This window comes from Cupressus sempervirens, chromosome 3 (genome assembly GCF_028749045.1).
Source record: "Cupressus sempervirens isolate cs-2001-9-10 chromosome 3, ASM2874904v1, whole genome shotgun sequence".
NCBI classification, from domain to species: Eukaryota; Viridiplantae; Streptophyta; class Pinopsida; order Cupressales; family Cupressaceae; genus Cupressus; species Cupressus sempervirens.
This window is the reverse complement of record NC_143120.1, coordinates 1,081,940,808-1,081,963,547: the sequence shown is the minus strand read 5'-3', so window position 1 is coordinate 1,081,963,547 and position 22,740 is coordinate 1,081,940,808. Positions and strand designations below refer to the sequence as shown.

The 22,740-nt window shown below is 36.1% G+C and overlaps 1 protein-coding gene across 1 annotated transcript in view; it reads right to left on the bottom strand.

The window, feature by feature from the left end:
* Positions 1-22,740, bottom strand: part of LOC149570519 (uncharacterized) — a 115,427-nt gene that overhangs the window by 32,573 nt on the left and 60,114 nt on the right. The window contains exons 2-6 of the mRNA XM_089823116.1: positions 21,447-21,558; positions 21,261-21,328; positions 4,482-4,541; positions 4,143-4,301; positions 3,800-3,946 (exon numbers count right to left, since the gene is read on the bottom strand). Of these exons, the coding sequence (XP_089679242.1) occupies positions 3,800-3,946; positions 4,143-4,301; positions 4,482-4,541; positions 21,261-21,328; positions 21,447-21,558 (546 nt within the window). The remainder of the gene's footprint in view (positions 1-3,799; positions 3,947-4,142; positions 4,302-4,481; positions 4,542-21,260; positions 21,329-21,446; positions 21,559-22,740) is intronic.

Sequence of the window (22,740 nt, the reverse complement as noted above, 5' to 3'; positions counted from 1 at the left end):
ACAAATCATTAACATCGAGTAGGGACATACAATAAGTTGAAAATGAAGAAATTTGGATCTTTCAAGATTTTGAAGAAGCATGATTCAAGAAATGCTTATTTAGTAGAATTACCCAGTGAGCTCAATATTTCAGATTTGATAGAGTATCATGACGTGTTGAGGATGAGATAACAAGAGCACAGCGGGATATTCTAGCACCTATTTCAGCTACAACTAGATAAGATAAACCTATAAATGTCCAACAAGAGACCACAGAGAGCGTCTAAGGGACTAGAAAACATACAACAACCAACAATAGGAACACCAGTCGATGTCCAAGGAAAGAACCAGCAAGAAAGAACCAACCAAGAACCGATTAGGAAACAACTAAACCCTTACAGTCAAGAAAAAGTAGTCCAAAACCAAAGGATAGGGTCTGGGGGGGCGACAATGTCTCGGACCGTCTCAAGGAGACAATGGATGTGGGTTGTTGTTGAGTCAAACCTTTGCTAGGCCTCACACACCTGGTGTGACCAAAATGAGGAGGGTTGCACGACCGCTTCATGCTCCTTGTGAAGGATACGATCGTGTAAAAGGAGGTGATAAGTTGACTCAATTTAAAGCTTGTCCCAATGTAAACCAAAGCTGTAAGGTGTGCCTTCAAAGCTATATGGCCTCTTTAAGGTACAACACAAGACATTATTGATCAATGTATCTAAAGAATGAAGAAAGGGACCTGCACTCTCTGAACAGATAGTAAAATCTCCCTCTAATCTCATAGTGGATGGGGCAATGAAAAATGAAGTGTACCTCAGTTTCCTCCTTCCCCAGAAGACAAAGGCAATAGATTTGGTCTTCTATCAATCTGATGATTTGTCGAAATACAAAGTTTGTGGGTGCCCACTCTGAAAGAAAGGAAATGCAAAGTTCATGAGTCTAATGATTTGAAAGGTACAGTGGGTGCCCAATAATCCCATCCTAAATATCCATATAATGCTCAACATAAAAGGCTATCCTCGAATGGAGTCCCCCATGGCAGTTACTCCACGTCGTGATAATATTCAATTTGTAGATGTCAAGTCTAACGTGCTCATTCAGCTATTGTTGAAAGGGAAGGAGGTGAGCAGAGGCATCCAAAGATAGTTGAAAGAGAGGAAGATGATCCATCTCGATCCCCACCAAACACAACAAAGCAAAGGTCTGGACGTACCAGCAATGGCCCATACCAGCGAAAACAATATCTGCAACCACCTCAAAAGAGCAATAGGCCAGATAAGAGTCTCTGTGAGGACACTTAGTCTCGTAACAGGGACTGATATGTACTGAATGTATTTCATTGACTCCTCACGGGGTCCATCCTCTTGTAAGGAATTTATTTATTAGAGCATCATTTTGTGGCTACCATCCCCACCAGGGTTTTCCCTCTAATCAAGGGTTTCCCTAGTTAACAAATATGGTGTTATTGTGTATGATTATCTTCTTGTGGTTATTGCACTTGCTGATTACATGTCTCAGATTTGATAAGGCTAATAAATGTTGTTTTGATTCAATAATTCAGTTATCTTGGTGGACTTTACTTTCTAACAACCCGATGGAACACTAAAGAATAACCATATCCATGCTTCCTAAATGGAACTCAATCCTCCTTTAATATCTCTAAAGTGGTCTTGATGAGAGGAATTGTATCTCCTCAAACATCACTCTTCAGACATATTAACTAACCTCCTTCTAATTGGAATCAATCTTTGGTTTATGGACTCTACCCTACACATTTAGTTGCCCTTGTCTTGTGATATTATTAGCTTAACTAATAATCGTTTGATCTATGTGTTTTGTGTTCTTTAGAGAGTGATTATGCTAATTACTATTACATGACACATCACATCCGTGGGGTTTTATGCATTTGGACAATAATACTTTTCTTAAATGATTGTATGGGATCATTTCATATTAATACAAAAAGGAAAGGCCAATAATGTGGTATGCACCATATGATGCCAAACAATTGTGTGATGAGAGGGAGTTTAATTGATTCTCATCGCCATTTCCTAACATTACAGTGATTTCACTAAATTGAAAGGAAGACCACCGACATAAATGCAATGTGCAATATATTCATCTACATTGCCCCTCACCTCATTCTAAATTGTCTTATCTAATGGGGCCTCAATTGAAGGAAGATAGAGGAATCTTCTTAAATAAATGGTCTCCAAAACGATGTGGGCAGCCACTATTGAAGTAAACCATGATCCTTTATTCACCAAAACATGAGATTTTAATTTTACTAATCCACTGCATAGCTTCTTGTTTTCTAATATAACAATTTGCTCCTCCAACAACCTATTCTTGTTCAACCTGTGACAAACTTTAATTCCATAGCCAATCATAGCATTTAGGTAGATTTTCACTTGACTACCTAAACTCTTATACTCAACATCCCAATGATTACAACACCAAAAACAAAACTCACCTCCTAGTTGTTGTGCAGTCACCATAAAACTATTATCATAGAGGTAATGCTTAATCATATTTGGATTATCTATATAAATCAAGGCCCATTGAACTTGAACTAGTGGCCATTATAAAAAGTTTATTGTTATAACCGATATTTAAAAAAATGAAATGCAACCCTAGAATACATGTACTCAGAAAAATAAAATTAAAACAAAAATACAACCTTGCAATATGTAAAAACATAATAAAAAAATTTAAAATTCAAATTCAAAATTTTTACTAAAAATACTTACCTTTGGTATGTATTTTATGTCTACTAAGTGGTAAATCTCTTTTGTGAAAGCTTGTTCCCTGCTATAGCACTTAACAAATGTCTCTGAACTTTTGCAATTTTTCACACTGGAAAAAAAATTGCAAACCTTGTGAATGCAAAAATAGCAATTTGAAATAAAATTGATTGTTTTTGTGCTTTGTGACTGTAAAATGAATGAAGAGCAATCCTTTAGAGTAAAATGAATAGCGTTTATGTTTTAAGATTTCTTAGGTGAAATTGGGATCAGTAAGGCAAATCACAGCATGGGCCTGCCACCCTAAGTACCTTGTGCGGTATCTACATACCAGTGCCACTGGAACAAATTCAGTCCTGCAGTGGCACCAAAACTGGAAGGAACCAACAACACTGCTAACTTGCAAAAAACAGAATTTTAAGTTCCATAAAAAGCATATCTAGGTTGGTAATTAGTTGACGGGAATATAAGAGCGCCAAATGTCAGAGGAATTCACATTTTTTATCAGAAACATATTTCATAATTTCCTTCTGCGAACTGAGTAATAAGTTCACTGCATATTTTTTGATTTAGGAAGCATTCAGCTTATTTCAAATACACTTGTAGTGAAATGACACCATACCATATGTGCCATTCAGAGGCATATATATAATATTGCTTTTCAAAACGCACTTCCAATTACTGAGTCGGCCGCTTGACTTAGAACAGTATATACAATATATCCCATGTTTTAATAGATTAAAGACCTAGAGTCATCAGGTTATTTATTGCCCTGCTTATTTTGTAATCAAGACAATCAAATCATATAAATGCTGACAACATTAATAGAAACATGTCGATATACAAGCACATAAAAAATCTATCCTACAGTTAAAAGTAAAATCAAGCGGATAAATCCAAGACCTAAAACCAGTGAAAAAGACAGAGACCTTGAAATTATTTTTTCTAGTTATCAATGCATATGTTTGAACAAGTAGAATTGGATAACATGTGTCACTGGGTTTCAAATTCATTTGGATTAGTAGATTTGTTGTCAGAAAAAGCAAAATTCTTGACTCATAAAACTAAAATAGGCATACCTTTGTACGCTCTTCCTCCATTTGTTCATAATTTTGGGCAATGGCTTCTGGTATTTTAGGTTTTGTTACTCTCACACTTATAATCTCAATGCCAGGTGCATAAATAGTGCAATCATTTTGAATAGCTTCTTTCATCTTCTCATCAATCTGCATTTTTTTTCAAAAATTGTTTGTTTTATATAAACAACTCCAATCCTTGCAGTTGCAGCGTGTTCAAATACAGTGTTATATATTTTATTTGAAAGAATTCTGAAGCTATCAAACTTAACTCACATGAACCTGAATGTCTTTTTGTCAAAGAAGCATGCTTATAAAAAATGGACTACAATCAGCAAAAACATGCCTGATCAAACATGTCAATGTAGACATCCTGCAATGTGTGTGCACTGCAAAACTGATTTATTTCATGGTGAATTTTATCGTAAATCCAAGTCTTGTCATAAGTGACCCCAAAATCTAACATGGTCTCATAGACATACTCCTTGCGAAGGCGATTAACAACCTGCAGTTAAACTATTAAAAGTATTAGATGACAGTATATTTAACTAAAATTATAAATATTAAATTTAATATAATTATATAAATATGATCTAATGTGGCAATCTGTTATGCAGTACAAAGCGAGTGCAAATCATCAGAAAAACTAACTTGTCTATTATTGAAAAATAAGTATGGTCTGTACCTCAATCTTATCAAAGAAAATCATCACTCCACCCTTAGTACCACATGGAATATCTTTTACCTGTTCCACAAATATCGTGGTAAGAATGATATGAGAGATGAGACAAAATGAGGTTTTTATGAAGAGACAAATTGTTCTCTTAATGCATGCAGAATAGACCAATCTTTAATTATCCATTTAAATGAATTCATCACAAGAAACATTATCGGCATTATCTTCTAGAATCTCTTGACATATCCATTTAGTCCAGACCATGTTCGATCCATATGGCTTAAATAGCTCATCCAATCTATGAATGGTCATCTTATGAGAAATAACTTAGTTCTAAATCCAATACAAAGTTTCTCATCTTTAACTTAAATGTGGCAACCATAAACCAAGTCTAGTAGTAGGAATTTGAAGAAAAGGGTAAAGATCACCTAGATCCAATGAGCACTAAGTGTTCCATTTATTCTCATGAGAGATGGATTCATGTTGATCACTACTCATGAAGCGTGGGTCAATGAGTTTGACTGAAAATCACGCAGTTAAATCCTGATAGCAATATCACAATTTGACTTGCTGTGGAAATTATCTCCTACTTATCAATTCATGAGCTTAAGGGACATTCTAATGAATGCTTCATAAGGCACAACACTTGGTGAAGGTTTTGAAAATGGGATTGCAAGCTTTAGGTTTAACCGTGGAGGAAACTCTGTAGTTAAGCGCGCTTAGGCGGGAATAGTACTGGGATGGGTGACATCCCGGAAAGTCCCGGTGCTTCACCCCTATGAGCATCACCTAGATCCAATGAGTGCTAAGTGTTCATTTCTTCTCATGAGAGATGGATTCATGTTGAATCACTACTCATGAAACATGAGTCAATGAGTTTGACTCAAAATCACACAGTTAAATCTTGATAGCAATATCACAATTTGACTTGTTGTGGAAATTATCTCCTACTTATCAATTTATGAGCTTAAGGGGCTTTCTAATGAAGGGTTCATAAGGCACAACACTTGCTGAAGGTTTTGCAAATGGGGTTGCAAGCTTTAGGTTTAACCATGGAGGAAACTCCGTAGTTAAGCGCGCTCAGGCCGAAATAGTACTGGGATGGGTGACCTCCCGAGAAGTCTCAGTGCTTCACCCCTGTGAGCATCACCTAGATCCAATGAGTGCTAAGTGTTCCATTTATTCTCATGAGAGATGAATTCATGTTGAATCGCTACTCATGAAACATGGGTCAATGAGTTTGACTCAAAATCACACAGTGAAATCCTAATAGCAATATCACAACATAAGATACATCAACTTGTCAAAAAACACTATAGTCTCAAATAGGTAACCAAAGCATGCTATGCCACAAAAAATGAACACCATGTACAACTTTAGAGGTATTTGCTCTTAGGAAGGTGGAGACAAAACTTTAACAACACAAAAAAAATGTGACAAAGAGCACTTACTATCACTTGATATTATTGATAATCAAATATGGGGGTTTAGGTTGTACACATCAGTGTGCATATTTAAAGTAGGCTGATCTGGCACATATCTAATAGAGTCTGACCTAAATAAGGAACTTTTCCTTCTAAGGTCATTAAAAAAGCTTACAGACTCCAAAATTACTCACCCACCCCCTCCCCCCCACCCCCCCAAAAGGGAGCTCGAACATAGAGACTGTTGTAGATTGTCCCTCTTGAAGTAGATCCCAATAACTGCAAATCAATGACCAAAGATTTAGAGATCTGCTGACATGTTAAAGGAAATGCATGGCTGCTTGAAGATGAAAGAATTTAGTAGATATTGTGGACATTATTTGCTAAAATACTTGGCCCCTCGATCTGAATTGGTTCTCAATACATCCTTTGAGTTCCTTAAGCTTAAGGAAGGCTTAATACTTACAATTGATGCAAAAGAGCCATACAACACTAGAAAGAAAAATCATCATTGATAGTAATGTAGTATTTGGACCCACCTAAGGAGAGATTCTTGGCTCCTATATACGGACCAAAATGCCTATGAATAATCTTTGAAGCTCTTGAAACGTGATAATATGTTTTTCCAAAAACTCCCACTAATGATTTTCCCAAGAATACAACGTTCGCATATATTGTTAGGACTTAACAGGGCATGTGAGGGTATCTCTAAAGACAATTATTTACCATTTATTTCCCAAACCTGTTTTTTGAGATCCTAAAACTGAGATTGACTATCTATGTGCTTGTGGTCAAATCTTCCACAATAAACACACTTGAAAAAATGAGACATACCTTGCTTCCTCTCATGTCAAGAAGTACCATGACCTTGATGTTTGTCCTCTTCCAGATGTGTTTCTTCTTGTAGATGTTATATCTTTAGACTTCAGATCTGTAACAATCTTATCATTATTGGGTAGGTAGCATATGGAAGTATGAATACTCAATTTTGACCAGCCTTTGATTATACAATTTCATATTGAGGTCAGCCTCAATTCCAAAATCTCAAAGAACAAATAGAAATTGAATTTCTTTACATTTCCAAAAATTTAGCAAATAAGATAAAATCTGAAAGTGCAAGTTGAGTAGCAAATGTTTTTAAACCCTAAGACCACAATCACTTGATTATATTTATCATAGAGTGACAATGTCAAATATAGCTCCCTTATGCAAATTCTCAATTGCTCTAAAAAATCATTATAAAATTTTATGCAAGATATATGTGATTCTTCAAAATTAGGGTTTCATTTGAAAACACTTTTTCGATTGAGATGCTTTGAAAGTGAGTCTTAATTACTTTCTACCATGTAGAAATTAGCAAGTATGCACCCTTAGGAACAAACCCGCTGAGCATTAGCAAGATAAGAACAATACAAAGAAATGTATATTTTTTCCATAGAGAGCTATAATATGTGGTTTATTCTGCATTCTCTATAAAATGAAAATTATAACTGAATTGATTTCTGACTGGAAATAGATAATACTTTTAGGGTGATAGTAACCTTTTATACAGCCAAGAATATTTCAATAGCCTGATTAGTCTATACCAAGGGACTAAATAAGAAACAGAATATGTTGTGATTGGATATTCTGTTGTGATTGGAGAGCACACAGATGTTTGGCCTGCATACTTATTTTTTATTTTCTCTCATTCTTCACAGGTCTCTAATCAATTACAGCATATAAAAATCTGTTGTGAGGTTTTCACACATCGCCCCAAAATCTTGGGGACCCCCTTTTTAATCGCCTTTAGGGCCAGTGGAGAAGGTTAGATGTATTTTTCACCCGGTTTCAACTTGATTTTCCAGAGCTATCAGTTCTATCCTTAGGCCGAATAAGTTCAAAATTGATTTCAACTTGGCAGGATAAGATTGTGAATTTTGTACTTGGACGATTTCTTTTGAAAATTTGGATTTAATTGTAAATTTGAATGATTTTCAAATAAGGAAATTTTTCGTTAGACTTAGGTTCTTGGAAAATCTTATTTTTTTGGTGAAATAGAATTTAATTTTGTAAGATGAAGTTAAATTGCAAAATCGATTTTTACTCTAGAGGCAATTTTATTTTTTGTCATAAAATTTTAATTATTTAGCAAAATCGATTTAGAGGAAAATTGCAAAAATTGGCTTTAATAGATTAAATTTGCCTTGAAAGCTTTTGGTATTTAATGAAATTGGTAAATTAATATTAAAAAATGGCTTTTGGTTAGCCAAAATTCAACTTCAAGGATGTATTAATTAGCAAACCATCATTAAATAGAAATTTTTAGCATCCCCAAGGCACCATTCAATTTCGTTTTGCAATTTATGGTTAATTAGTAAATTAAAAGTGCAGTTTTCATTTTAGAAAATTAAAATTTTGGCAAAGTATTTAAAGTGGGCCACTAACTTAGCTTTAATTTTGGTTTTTTTTTTTTTTTTTTCCTCTATAAGACCAAGTCGGCCAGCCTGGGAGGAAGGTGAAAGCTGCTATAAAGGGAGTCCCCTCCCATTTCATTTTCATCAATTCATTTGCTCCTCATGCTTGGGCGAATTTGAAGCAAGGGCAGATTTCCAGACTTGGGCGAAATTGGTGGAAGGCAGTTTTTTGGCGATTTTTGGGCAATTTCTCCATTGCCATTGTTGGGCGATTTGTCTAAGGGCCAGATTTTTTGCGTTTTTGGAGATTTTTGCTCCACTTTGTGGGCTGCGATTTGTGCCCTAGGTGGCAGATTTTACAGATTTTGCTCCTTCTTTGCTTGGGCGAATTTTGTGGAAGGGCAGATTTTTTTTTTCATGCTTAGCCGAATTTTGTGGGAGCCGAATTTTGTGGGGGCCGAAATTTGTGGAAGACAAAATTCTGATTTTCTAGAGGGGCTGCAATTTTTATATCAGATTTGGGCAATTTTGTTGGGAGAAGAGATACATATGAAAGTTTGATTTTTGCATAGAAGGCAAGTGTTGGATAAGCTTAGAGGCTTTGTTTTCTAATTTGCAAAGGGATTTGTAATTCTTTGATGTCATATCCCGGGTTCCGAAAAGTTGCTGTAAGATTATTAGTTAAGGTGAAAGTCATCATCTAGAGTTGCAAGGAGTGCTTAAGCTGACATCCATTCTTTCGCTCTTTTCTAAGAATTGCACTACTTGGTTCTTCTTGCCTTTTGGTCCACCACTCTACCATCCCGTAATAGGGCGACGAGCATGGAGGATGATAGTGCAAGTAAGAATCCCAAGCGGGCAAACGCTAAGAAAGACAAAGAGGATATGACGCCCAAAACTTCCTTCTTCTCGAAAATGAAGAAAATAACCGATACTAATATCGCTACAGTGGACATGATACGGATGAGGGACAGACTAAAGGAAGGACAATCCCCCTTGGCAAAGAGGATATACAAGAGCGGAATTGTACATGCAGCAGCTTTTCCTCCTACTTTGCCTTGTCCGAAATTGATTATGGAGTGTGCATCCAGATTTGATCTAGATAGTAAATCCATCATTTTTTGCGAAGGGAAGAGAGTGTTGGCCAACATTGGCGAACAAGCAATTGAAGAGACATTTAATATTCCCCAGAGCAAGGGCATGACAGTTGTAATGATGGATCAGGCGGCCAAATCATTTCAAGGTAACCAAGAGGCCTACTTCTCACATCTAAAGCGGAATTGGATACACGAAGGGAGGAAAGGAGTTAACAAATCAACAAGGCTTACAGTGGCAGATTTCAAGCCGGAATATGGCGATCTCATTGTTCTTCTCAGCCGGATCATGGGCCTAGCTCAAGCTATGCAATTCGAAAACTGGATGTACTTCTTCATTGATGAAATTGAAAAGGGAAAAGGAAAATTTGATTGGGCTAGGATCATAAGTGAAAATTTAGAGTTGCAACTTAGAACAGTTCAAAACCAAAGGCAATTCTACATGGGATCCTATCTGTTTTACTTAATTGCTAGATTGTATGAGAGTCCGAGACTTAGGGCCTTAGGAGAGATTGGTAATGGGCCGGGGCAATATTTGGTGCATGAATGCTATCCACAGCTTCATTTGCACAATAACAAGGATTACAAGATGTTTTGCGATGCATTCGCCATGAAGACAGTAAGGGTATTACAAGGGGCGCCTGCTAAGAGACTTTCATCGGAAGCAGAAGCAAGGATTAAGAAGTTTGGGAGTTGGTTCATCCAATTCCCGCAATTCACATACATTAGAGTGGCAGGAAGTACAGTTTGTCCCAAGAGGCTTCCAAGATACCCGCCCGACAAGGTAGTTTTGATGGAATTGGCTAGGAAGCTTGAGCACTATGATAGAGTAATGAGGAATGAGGGGAAAACAAGCGTTTCCTTCTCAATTATAATTGGCAATGATAGTTGCCCAAATCGGGCCGCCTTTGAGGCTGCGGAAAAGGAATTGGAGTGGTATCATCTAGGATGGTACAGAGCAAGGCAGGGATTCGACCCTGTTGGTCTTATCAAGGCATCTCATGAAAGCGAATTTAAGCATGTTCCCACTATAGAGGACTTTTGGGCCAATGCAAAGGATGATTTTCACGTGAGAAAGCTAGCTTTCTCGAGATTGTCGGTGAACATGATGAGAGATATCAGATGGAGAGGCCTTGATATTCCCGATCAATTGGAGGATGATCGTAGTGTGTTGAGAGAAGACTATGAGACAGTAGTTGGAACAGAGTTGAATCCAGTGGATTGGGACGATCATCAGGATCCTTCCTTGGAGGCAGTCACAAGGACAGTAGATTGGCATAACGAGTTGTGGTATAATGCCAAGTTGAGAAAGCTACAAAGACAAAAGGTTCTCCTTACTTAGGAGATGATGAAACCGAAGGAAGGTCTAGTAGAATCAATCAGACAGAAGGGTGAAGGAGGTGGCCGGCAATCGGAGACAGTTAGAAATAGCAAGAAGAGGGCTTTGGAGGTAGAGAAAAGCCAAGAACGTTCAGAACCTCCAGCCAAGAGACAGCGGGCAGCGCCGTCAAGGGAGAGTATAACTAAGGCTAGAAGCCAAGAGGTCAATTCGAGTGATAAAGGGGCCGCAGTGGAGGTGAGCTCTGATTCGGAATCAAGTGGCTACAGTGAAAGTACGGAGTACTCCCCACTCTCGGAGAACCAGCAAGGAAATATGGCAGAAACTAGTAGAGAAGAAGATGGGCCGATTGATATTGAAGAGATAAGTCAGGCGTCTAAGGCCGTTGGTGATGCTTTGTTGGTCGAACCGAATCCGGATTTGGGGAGATGCACTGCACCACTATGGTTAAGGCAAATGCTTATGCCGAGAGGCGAGGTGGTAATGGCTCACGCAGTTGATGATATACAAGGACTAATAGAAAAGGATGATAGCGAGAACCAAAAACAGATGGCAAATACGGTGGCAAGGGTAATCAGAAGCGACAGTGATGGTCACCGAAGGGTTCAGATTGCTATACCAACAGTCAATAAGGCAGCGGATGAGATTGCAGCCCAGGAGTACGAAATAGTAGAACATAATTTGGGAAGAAATACAAATGATATGGAATGTGAGGAGGTTCAAGAAGGCATAGCATCAATCAGAGAAAGATTGAGGAAGGCAAACGAAAAGATAGTAAAGTTGGAGGCCGAAAACAAATATTGGAGAGATTGCCAGCCAATCCAACAGCTGCATCAGGCAGCCCTTCCTCAAGACAGCGGGAGCAATTCAGAAGAGGTATCAGCTCAGTTACATGAAGTAAGGGGTTGGATCTATGATACAATCCAAGATGGGCGAAATTTCTTGCCCTCCTTCATCTCAACATTCCAGTCATTGGTGACTGTTAGAAACAAATTCAGATTATTTGAAGAGAAATGGAAGAATTTTCTTCCCATCAAGGATTTGATTATTCCTAGGCTGCAGGCGTTCATTAGGCTACCGGAGGCATATTTGGAAAGAGCCCGGTTGGTTGATGAGAGAGGATTGAGCATAGTTGAATCTTGGTATGTCGCATTGACTACCAGATTTAGAACACTTGAAGAAATTCATGATGAGATTGCACAACACGGCCCAAGCGTCGACACTTCCATTTCGACCATGATGAGCGACGTTGGGGTGGCGCTTGATTTTGAGGGTATTAGAGAGGAGGATGTCAGTGAGACAGGATTTGGATCGAGATTGGATGAGTTAGGAAAGGCTGCCGTCAAAAGGAAACATCTGAACACCCTTTCCTCACTCAATGCTTTTATTGGGTTTGCAAAGGAATATGAGAAGGATCACGAAAGGATACTACAAGCAGCAAACAGCGTGGCAAAGTCAGCAGAACTCCGAGCGAAGCACACACCTTGTCCTCCTATGGAAGAAGTTAACGAAAGGCTAGCTAAGTTCATTGCCTTAGCTAAAAGAACAAAAGAAAAAGGAAGAATTATATTAGAAGATCATCTTATGTAAGCCCAAGTGGCAACTTTCTCTTTCTTCTAGAATAGGACAAGTGTTTGTTTCTGATTGGCCACCATTTTGGTGCCTTCTCATTGGTTGCCATTTTTGTACTTTTTTCATTGGTCCATTGATGAGGTGGCATCTTCTCATTGGCCGATGGGGTGGCAACCCTAATTAGGGTTTTTGGATCCAATCTGGATCGTCGATCTTGTTTTGATCTCTACCGTCCATTGTATTTTGGACCTCTATATAAGGCCATTGGCTCTCATTTGTAGAGGAGGGGGGTTGGAGAAATTGTTGCGAAAATAATACCAAAGTGCTCTCTTTTTCATTGCATGTTGACTAAGAACATTGGGTGTTATTGCATGTTTTCTACTTCCACATAGTTAAATTTTCTTTTCAAGTTGAAGCAATTTCATTTCAAGTTGTTAGAGTAAGAGTAAAATAAAATGGATAGTTGCATGGTAGCTTTGGTAGATGTTTGATAGGGGTCAACACTAGGCCACTAGCATCCTAGCGGCTGGTTGGGAGGCTTTGTGTGGTGATCTAGTTTACTTTCCTTTGAAGCGTTGCATCTATGGAGGTAGGGCCGCTGGTTAGCCTTCATTAGATTCGATCCCCGTCCATCTGCTAACCTTCCATTCTTAGGAGTAGGAGTAGTTGAGTAGCCAAATTTCATGCTTAGAAGAGGTTAGTTAGAGAAGTAAACCAAAACATCGGCATTCTCACTTTCCATCGCCATTCACCCTACATTGCCATCATCGCGCCATCAACATCATCTAGCATTCACACCGAACCACCATCTCCATTTTCTCACCAAGATCCAAATTTTTCTCAAACAAGAAAACGTAAGGCCGCCTACGTGATTACCAGCAAATCACATTGATAAAACTGAGCGAGTATCCAACGGTGTAAGGAACATTGGAGTTATACTCATGTCCCATGAGAGATAACTTTTCAAGAGAGGAATTGTGTATTTGATATTCTGTATCAAGCATCCAATTACTAATATGTTATGTAGTGACACAAAACTCGCATCAACAAAATCCATACTTTTTATGTGATCAAGCCTACAGATCACCTGCAATCATCTTCCTTGGTTGTCTTCAGTTGGCATTTACCACATTCCTTGGGTTTGAAATTATATGCCTCACAAATTGGTAATTTCCAATGCCATTGTGTTTATTAGAATTAATCACATTTACTTCTTATTATTTAACTACTTGCTTATGCTTGATGATCATGGTAAACTTCTCTTTGCTTGCATTTATCATGGTTAACAGATGAATTTTTGTTACATTTAAGCTAAACAATGAGAGAAAACTATTGCATTCTATTCAGTGCATACAAAATTATAAATCTAATTTCTCTAGGTGGCTCTTGTCACAAGGGCAAATGTAACATCACAAGCTGGTATGACTGTACGCCTATAAAACCAAATGAAAATGGTTCTCCCAGCGATAAGGCTAAGTTGTGTGGCTCAACGCATGGAAAGGAAGTCCTTTGCGGCCAATTAATTGACATGGCTTAATGCTCAGTTCTAGTGCCCTTACACATTGGTGGTGGCATTCAATTATTTGGATTTCCATGATCTAGGTAAATGCATCAGATATTTCTGATATTGCAGCTAGCAAATTCCAGCATCTTCAAGAACCCATCTGTCAATTTTGGGTATCAAGTTCTTCACATCAACTTATTAATCCCAATAGACATTTGCACGGCCTGATATGCATTACTAGTTATGCATGTCTATGCGCTTGTACATTACCAACTACCCAGACCTAGACCCTACTTGGCCCCCAACAAATCTAGGCCTTGGTACACCTTGTACATAACTGGGCCACATCCCAGAGACTCGATGCATGCCTTCATACCTGTAGGGCTGCAGTCATGAAAAAAATGTGTTAAAAGTACAAAAAATCTACTCAACAGAACTCAACCAATTCTCTGCGAAAAATGCTAGTGATTTCATCCATGCGTAGTCCAACTCACAGCTCTTGTCACATAGGACAAAAGATAACAACAAGAGGTTTAGGAATTGGGTGTAACTCCTAAGTATGCCAACTTAACAGCCTATGTTGCACAGCTTGCCATAATCTCTTTAGATGGAACAAATTCTACATATGACAGGGTTGGTGTTACATCCCAAACTCTTGATCTTTTAAAATAATATTATAGCCATTGTAATGGTTAGTTAAAACTCTTGAATGTCATGATCTTGTGAAATGGAAGTTATAGTTAACTGATTTGATTCATGTGAAAATAATTTGTTAGTTGTTTGTTGCTATTTTAACTAAAAAAGAAAGCTTATCTTTTAAGATAAATGTTAGTGGTAATGATGGTTAGCTGTTGTGACACTCATGAGTTATTGTTGTTTTTAGCTATCCTGATCTAAAACAAAGGAATATGTTATTATTGTGGAAATATTCTTTTCGATGCAGGAGCAAATAAAGGGGGGAAGCATTGCTAAAAGGGATTTAAGGAATGAGGCACACAAAAAAACAGGTCCATCCACAGATTATCAAGTATGAGCTCTAAACACCTTGATGAAAGATTTAACGACTAGGCAACACAAAATGTACCTTGGACAATCATGAGCTACCCAGTCAATTCTTAAAACAAGTAAACATCTAAATAATTATTGGGAAGGGAGATGTTACCTTATTTTAATTTTGTTGTAGCATTCAGTTGTCGTTAGTATGTGAATCTATATATTCAAACCATGGTATTTTAACACCTATAATTGCACCTACATGTATGGCTATATATACGTACATGTGTATGTATAAATAATATATTGAAAAGAAAACAAAAGAGCCACACGATTTTAAATTACACACGCATATCTATATACACATAGGCATAGGTGCATGTACAACCATAGGTGATATCAAATAACATGATGCCAATATATAATTATATTTTATATATATATATATATATATATATATCAACTTTGAGAAATTATAGTTATATGTCTTTCATTGGTTCCATGACGTTGAGATATTGCCACCTTTCTATCGGCTATAATCTTCTTTTAAAAAATCATTTGAAGATTTATGAGGAGTTACTAATTATCGATGGATGATCATGCTACACGACTCCATTTCTTGTAATGGAGGGAGGGAGCAATGTTATATGTGAGCATTCCGCTACCAAGATGTGCTTCCTCTTTTGTGCACCTATCTCTTTTCATAATCATAAGAACTCTGAAAACTGATCAGAGAAATATATGCAGCATTGATATACCACCATTTTTGTTGCATCACGACATCTTGAACTACAAAATAATCAGTGATTGCTCATAGTTCAGAAAGCAAGTTGTGACTGAAGCTCTTGGTGACGTGTTGCGATCACCAACGTGAATATCAATTCTCAAGTCATGCTACAATCCGCCATGTTTCACTTTTACATGCATTTAGCCTTTTCTTTCAAACATGCCATTATAAATGAATGATCTTACTGATGTCTTGCATTCACAAATCATAGATTAGAAACACTAGCATTATCCGAAGGCCTTGAATAATGAATTAGAGAGCATGGGAGGTATTCTTTTATTCTTTTCATATAATACAGAATGTACAGACCCGATCAACTATCACTCTTCACTTCTATTATTTTTGCTTAGTAATCATAGCTAAATGTGTACTATGAACAACAAATAAACATAAGGAGCTTGTCCTGATATTACTTATGAGATCTAGATTATATAGTGGTATAGTCTACATACCATGGAGATAAGAACCAAACTTGAGAAGAGAATTTTATTTTACTATAATGAAATGTGTTGTATTCTTTGAAACCTCCCAGGATACACCCAAGACTAGGAAAGGTCAAGTACGAATGGGTGAGGAGGAGAAGTACCTTTGCAACAATAATTTTAAATGTCAGTATGGGAACAAATAAACGATTTAAAATTGTATATGTCAGGTCAACTCATGATTGTCCAATTGTATAAATATTTCGGTTGTCAAGTCGATCAGTGGGTTATCGGGCTTACACATTGCCCATCTAAATCCTTGGCCAAGGTAGGTAGAGGCATGCTTGCCGCATTTGATCACCAGAGGTCTAGGTGTTAGCTGATAGAGGGGAAGGTCGATGGAGGATATCCACTGCCTTGTCTTTTGCTTAGCTGACACTCTAACATCAAGATGCTCGGATGGCAGGACCGTGGTGCTCCAAACCTAAACCCGAGGTAGGGAGGGCCTTTCTCATAAGAGATTGTGCAGAGATAAGTTCCACGGTTGGGAGGTTGACCCTATGCCAATGCTTCTCCTCTTCACCAAATGTCGAGGTTTGCACAACACAATATCATATACCAACACTTGTATAATTCTTGAACTAGTGTATGTTTCTCGTCTTATTTTCATGTTATTCCTTGAAGTGTATTTAGTTATGATCATCATAGTATGAAATGATCATGTTAGAAATAGTTCTAGAAGTTATATTAGTTTCTTTTCATGTAACTAGGAAAAGGATTGTTCTTAACTGTTGTTGACATTTCTTGTACATTAAAATCAGTTGTTAGTTTTTCTTCTAAAAGAAGTAATGAATATAACCGCCTTATGTCATTCAATTATGATGGATAGGTTTATCTCTAGACTTAATCTCTTTTTCCAGTATATGAAAAATGGTATGTTACAATTGGTAGGAGAGGCACTACAGCTGATTGTGATTCGAAGTAACCATGTGTTGAATTCGATGCTCTGAATGAAGGGTAATATGAAGATTATTGATTGCAATATTTTGTATTGACATTTGAAAAAATCAATAAATTGTGAATTTTAAGTGTATTTCATTTTTCTGCAAATATCTATTTGGTTTTTGGCAAATACAAATATTATTGTTTATATATATTTTAATATATCTATATGTATATATAAACTATAATAGGTTGTATTACAATTTTCATTTATTTTTAATATTTATAAATATACGAGAAAAAAGACTACCATATTGTGTAGCAAACTTTGAACCTTTACCCAAATTCAAACCGACAACTTAGTTTTCAAAGCATTCATTCTAAAGCTTTTTGGCTCATCCATTATCAAGTGGAGTTTTTCATGTTGCATCAACAAATGATGAATTATGCCGCATTCTATCAAGATTCACAAAATAGCATTAGATCAAACTTATTGACCCATATTTATGATCAGTGATTACCAAGAACCCATCTCTCATGAGTGAACAATTTACTTAGCACTCAATTGAATCCTGGTGATGCTCACATAGTTGAAGCATTGGGCCATAATAATGAATGAGCTAAGAAGTTCCAAAACAAAGCATTCATAAGGCACAACACTTGCTGCAAATTTTACAAATAAGGTAGCCTCCTATGAAGTATTGATGATTCAAGCATGCAAGTATCGCCTAGGAAAAAAGACTGCCATATTGTGTACCAAACTTTGACCCTTTACCAAAATTCAAACCGACAACTTAGTTTTCAAATCATTCATTCTAAAGCTCTTCGGCTCATCCATTATCAAGTGGAGTTTTTCATGATGCATCAATAAATGATGAATTATGTCGCATTCTATCAAGATTCACAAAATAGCATTTAGATCAAACTTATTGACCCATATTTATGATTAGTGTGTTGGTTCCCAAAACCGCAGATTGGAATCCTAGGAGCCTTGCCCGCTCGATGCTAGGATATCCAACCGGTTAAGGCCAACTTGACAGAATTGAACGATGCGATCCAAGTCCCCTGCGATTCCGGCTCTGCAAAACCAAGGCGAGTGTACCTGATCCTAGACAACAACCTTATATCCAAGATGCTTAAAGCAAATCAGTTAAAACAAAAATACAATAAAAGTTTTCCTAATGGCAAGAAATATAGAAAACTTCAATTTGTGAATTACGAATTAAGAATAATAAAAGAATATATGAGAGTTTTTTAAATAAAAGTGATTATTAGAGATGATTGCAACAAATGAATATATTATTTCCTCAATGGAAAGAAATGAAACAGTTGCCAGCATATGGATTATGAATCAAGAATAAAAGAGCAGTGTTTAATTAAATGGGCAATCAGAGTCAATATTATAAGTTGAAACGTACAACTTTATAAAGTATATGAACGCAATTTTAAACGTCATATAAGGTGTCTCGCATGTGCTTACAAGTTCTTTTCTTAGTATTCCAATTTGACTGTAAAGTTGTGTTTTAAGATTAAATTTTGAATGTTGGTTATTGTATTGCTGATGTATAATGCAATAGCATATTTCAAGGGATTTTATGAGAATCTACGGTTTTATATTGTTGATTTATAATACATCTTCATATTTTATGTTCTGAATATTATTTTGAGAAAGAAATCGGGTAAATATCTATTGGAGATATTGCACAAATGACTTTCATCAAACAAAGACATTTATAGTCAATACTTATATGTTCAACCTTCTAAGCACAATATAAGGGTCTAGTTGGGCCAAAAATGATCCCAAATAAAGTTGTTTGAGCTTCAAACCCTTGTTTGCCAATGTTGCAAATGGTGGGCAAATTGAGGCAAACAAAAGCTAAATCTAGCTTTCATGAGCCTCTTGTAAGCATTGAGATAACCAAAAATACTAGCCAATAGAGATCCAATCACTAAATCTTCCCAAAGAAATACATGCAATATAGTATTAGTCCATCTATATAAACCCTTTATGATTCTCAAGATTGTATTAAAATGCAACAAAAGAGCATACAAAAATTCCCAAGATCATATTAGAAACTCAAAACAATACTTGGTGATAGAAACTCACTAAAAAGGAAGAGGGTTGCTAGATTCAAAACTTCGATACCATGTTGGAATCACCCAAACTATGATACCATGTTGAAGTGAGCACCCAAGTTCATTGATCTCCAAAACCAATTAAACTCCACAGAGAATAGAGCAGCAACGACAGAGGAAATGTTAATGGGGTTAGGAATCAACATAATGCGTCAATTAATCAAAGATTAGTTAACAAATTAGGATTACGAAGAAATATGGCATTTAGTCTAAAGGTTAAGCCTAATTAATTAAGATTAGTTAAACTTTATGAGATATAGTCAAAATTGTTCAATTAATTAAAACCGATTGAGCTTTTGAAGAATAAAGGGCAATATAACTAATTATTCAAACCAATTACATAAACAAGGAATAATAATTAATCAAATGATATTTAATTAATCATTAGGCTCAGAAGAGCAATTAGGGACATGAACTTAATAAAATTGCATAGTCAAATTGATGATGTCTACAATAAGTTCACCTGACACATCGGCGAAAAAATCTGATATATGTAGGCCACAGGACCACGCCAAATGAAAAAACAAAATCAAATCAAAACAAGAATTATAAACTAAAATTATATTGTTTTTTGTTCTAGTATGTCACTATAATTTTATTTTAGTTTTTTTGTTGCTCCAAAGGTTAAATAAAATCAAATGAGCTTTTGAAGAATAAGGGGCAACGTAACTAATTATTCAAATCAATTAGATCAACAAGGAATAATTATTAATTAAAAGGTATTTAATTAATCATTAGGCTCAGAAGAGCAACTAGGGACATGAACTTAATTAATTGCATAGACGAATTCATGGTGTCTACAATAAGTTCACCTAACACATCAGCGAAAAAATCTCATATGGAGGCCTCAGGACCATGCCAAATGACAAAACAAAATCAAATCGAAACAAGAATTATAAACTAAAATTATATTGTTTTCTGTTCTACTATGTCACTATAATTTTAGTTTAGTTTTTTGTCACTCTAGAGGTGGAATTTCTAAAGCCACTGACTGCAGAGTGCTATTCATATAACATAAAAAGGGATTATAATGCTTCAAATGTACTAAATACAGAGTGGAATATTGACAATGGAAGCCTTGGAAAGAGCAGAGATGGCAGTATTTAAGCCTGTGTAGGATCTCAGGACCATTCAAGCCAAAAATTAACTCAATTGACAAAACAAAGAGTAGAAATGGATAAAAGAAAACCTTGAACCAAGGTAAAGACGATTGGTAAGGCTAAAAAATTACTCTCCTAAGGAGAGAAACCTGGAAGGAAGTTTTTTTAAGAGAAAAAGGAATGCAGATTATGTTATACCAAGAACATGATGGTCACGGCAGTGATATAGAATATACTTGTTAAAATTGGCAGAAACTCTCTCCCAACATCACAAGTCAAGTGCAAGTAGTTTGGAATCTATATATCACAAACAGCTGTCTTGTGTCTGTTTCCCCAAGCTGTTATGTCTAATTTTTTGTATTTGGCAAAAATTATTTGTAATGCAAATGAAACGGGAATGCTTCAGAATATGTTTTCCCTTTTCTATCTTGAAGTTGATATTAAATACAGAACTTGACTATATATTGTGAATAGAAACCCAAAAGAGTTAAAATAATGAAGACAAGATGGTGTAAATGGAAACCCACATATTTCCTAAAATTCTATCTTTACCATCTCAATATTCCATCATTTCTCAAAGAAATAATAATGAATATTGTGCTTTCCCTTAACAACATATACGGATCACAGCAACCACCTATTGAACCTAAGGTAACAAAATTTTCAGCCCGTGATCAATCATACCACGTCTACAACAAATATCATTAGTAACTTTGAGAGAACTTGTATATTTGAAAATTTGAACATAAGTTAGAATACATGAACCCATTAGCACATAGAGAATTTCATGGATTCAAGATCCAAAACAAATGCATAACAGATGACTGCCAATAAAATTCATAATTCCATCTCAGCATTATGGAGAACCTCATGGGCTCTATAAGCTGTATGCCCTTATGGTTGAAACGCTCAGTGTTCACTTCAGCAGAGTTTCTTTACAGTTTCTAGTTCTACTCTGTATTCACAATGGATTCTGAGAAGCTTTTAAGAGATATGGGAAGTTCTTAAAAGATATGATACCAGCGACTTTAATTTCATCATACCAGATTGAATCATGCAGATTAGAATTTAAACGTTACCTCATCTGTCTGGATCGTAACTTGAATTGGCTCATATCGAGTCAAAAAAGGGATCTTCAAATGGAACCCTAGAAAACCAAAACCTTAAAAATCAAGGTAATATATAAATGGAAACTTGGAAAAACTTTAAAAGGCCAGAATAAATGACTAGAAAATTCTTAAAATGTACAGTTCTGCATATGCTACCAGGGTCTGTAATTGTTTTTGATAGAGCACCACCCCTCCAATAAACACCAACATGTCCTTCAGGAACTTCATGAAGAAATCCAAAAAAGCCACTGAATGCTGGAACAGATAACTGCCACATGCATATTGAGAACGAAGTCATTATATGCTACATCTAAGCATATGCAAAATGGGTAAAATAATGAGCTAAAATTCTGAAATTTAAGAAACAAACAAAAGGTACGCTAAAACAATTAATCTTTTTGGTTTTATTCCCTTAAAGGACTAACACTGACATCAAGTTCATTCAGAACCTACTGATTTCTCTTCAAAGTTTTGAAGATAATTTTAAGCTTTCAAAGGTCTCAAAATAAGAAAAGTTGCATGCAGGATTAGCAACAACGTACATGGGGTTTTCACCATGTTTCATGATGCACAACTCTTAAAGCAGTGTTGATTTGTTGACTTGCCAATTAGATCATCCCTAGTGTTAACACAGGTAATGTACATGAGTATTTTCCTTGTGTAAACAGAGGATCTTCTGTGATAAGGCATATTGAGAGCTTGCACTGAAATTATCAAGCATTTCAGCAATAGAAGTGTCATTATAAAATCAATTTTATGCATTTTATATTGTGATTCTGATGATAAATGATTGTTAGGGTAACATGGAAGCCTACACTATCTTTATCTCTGGGTTCTACAATATAACCCTGGTTGTCAGTAATTTGGTATATTTATAATTCAGCAGCATGTCACAAATGGCCTTTTTGAAGTTCTTATGTTGCTGATTTAAGCACTCATCCCTTTCTTAATTATCTTTAAGTTTTAGCTTTTCAGTTTGAAGCTTTGATAACCTTCTGAACTGTATAATACATGGATAACAGAATACTGCCTAACATCCTGACTAGTATATTTGTGTTGTTTCGAATATTTTCTTGTTACGAAAACAAGGCCTATAGTTTTTCTGCACCTTTCCTCAAAGGTAAATTGTCTGCAAAGGAAAACATTTGGCACAAATTTCTGACATCTGTAATATTTTTATTTTTATTTTTATTATAGAAGCATGATTGACCTTCTCGATAGGTCTCAATCAAATAGGAAGAAATCCTATAGAAACACTATAAGTAGAGCTGTAAAAGATTTTTTCCAATATTTATACTCTGTTTTTGAAATGATAATTGATTGATTGAAAATGAAGTAATTACACAAGAGACAACGGATCCTTAAATAAAGAAATAGAAAGACAATGTTTCTACAAGAAAAAATCGTTAATTAAAAATTGATATAGAAATATACTAAACTATCTGAATAG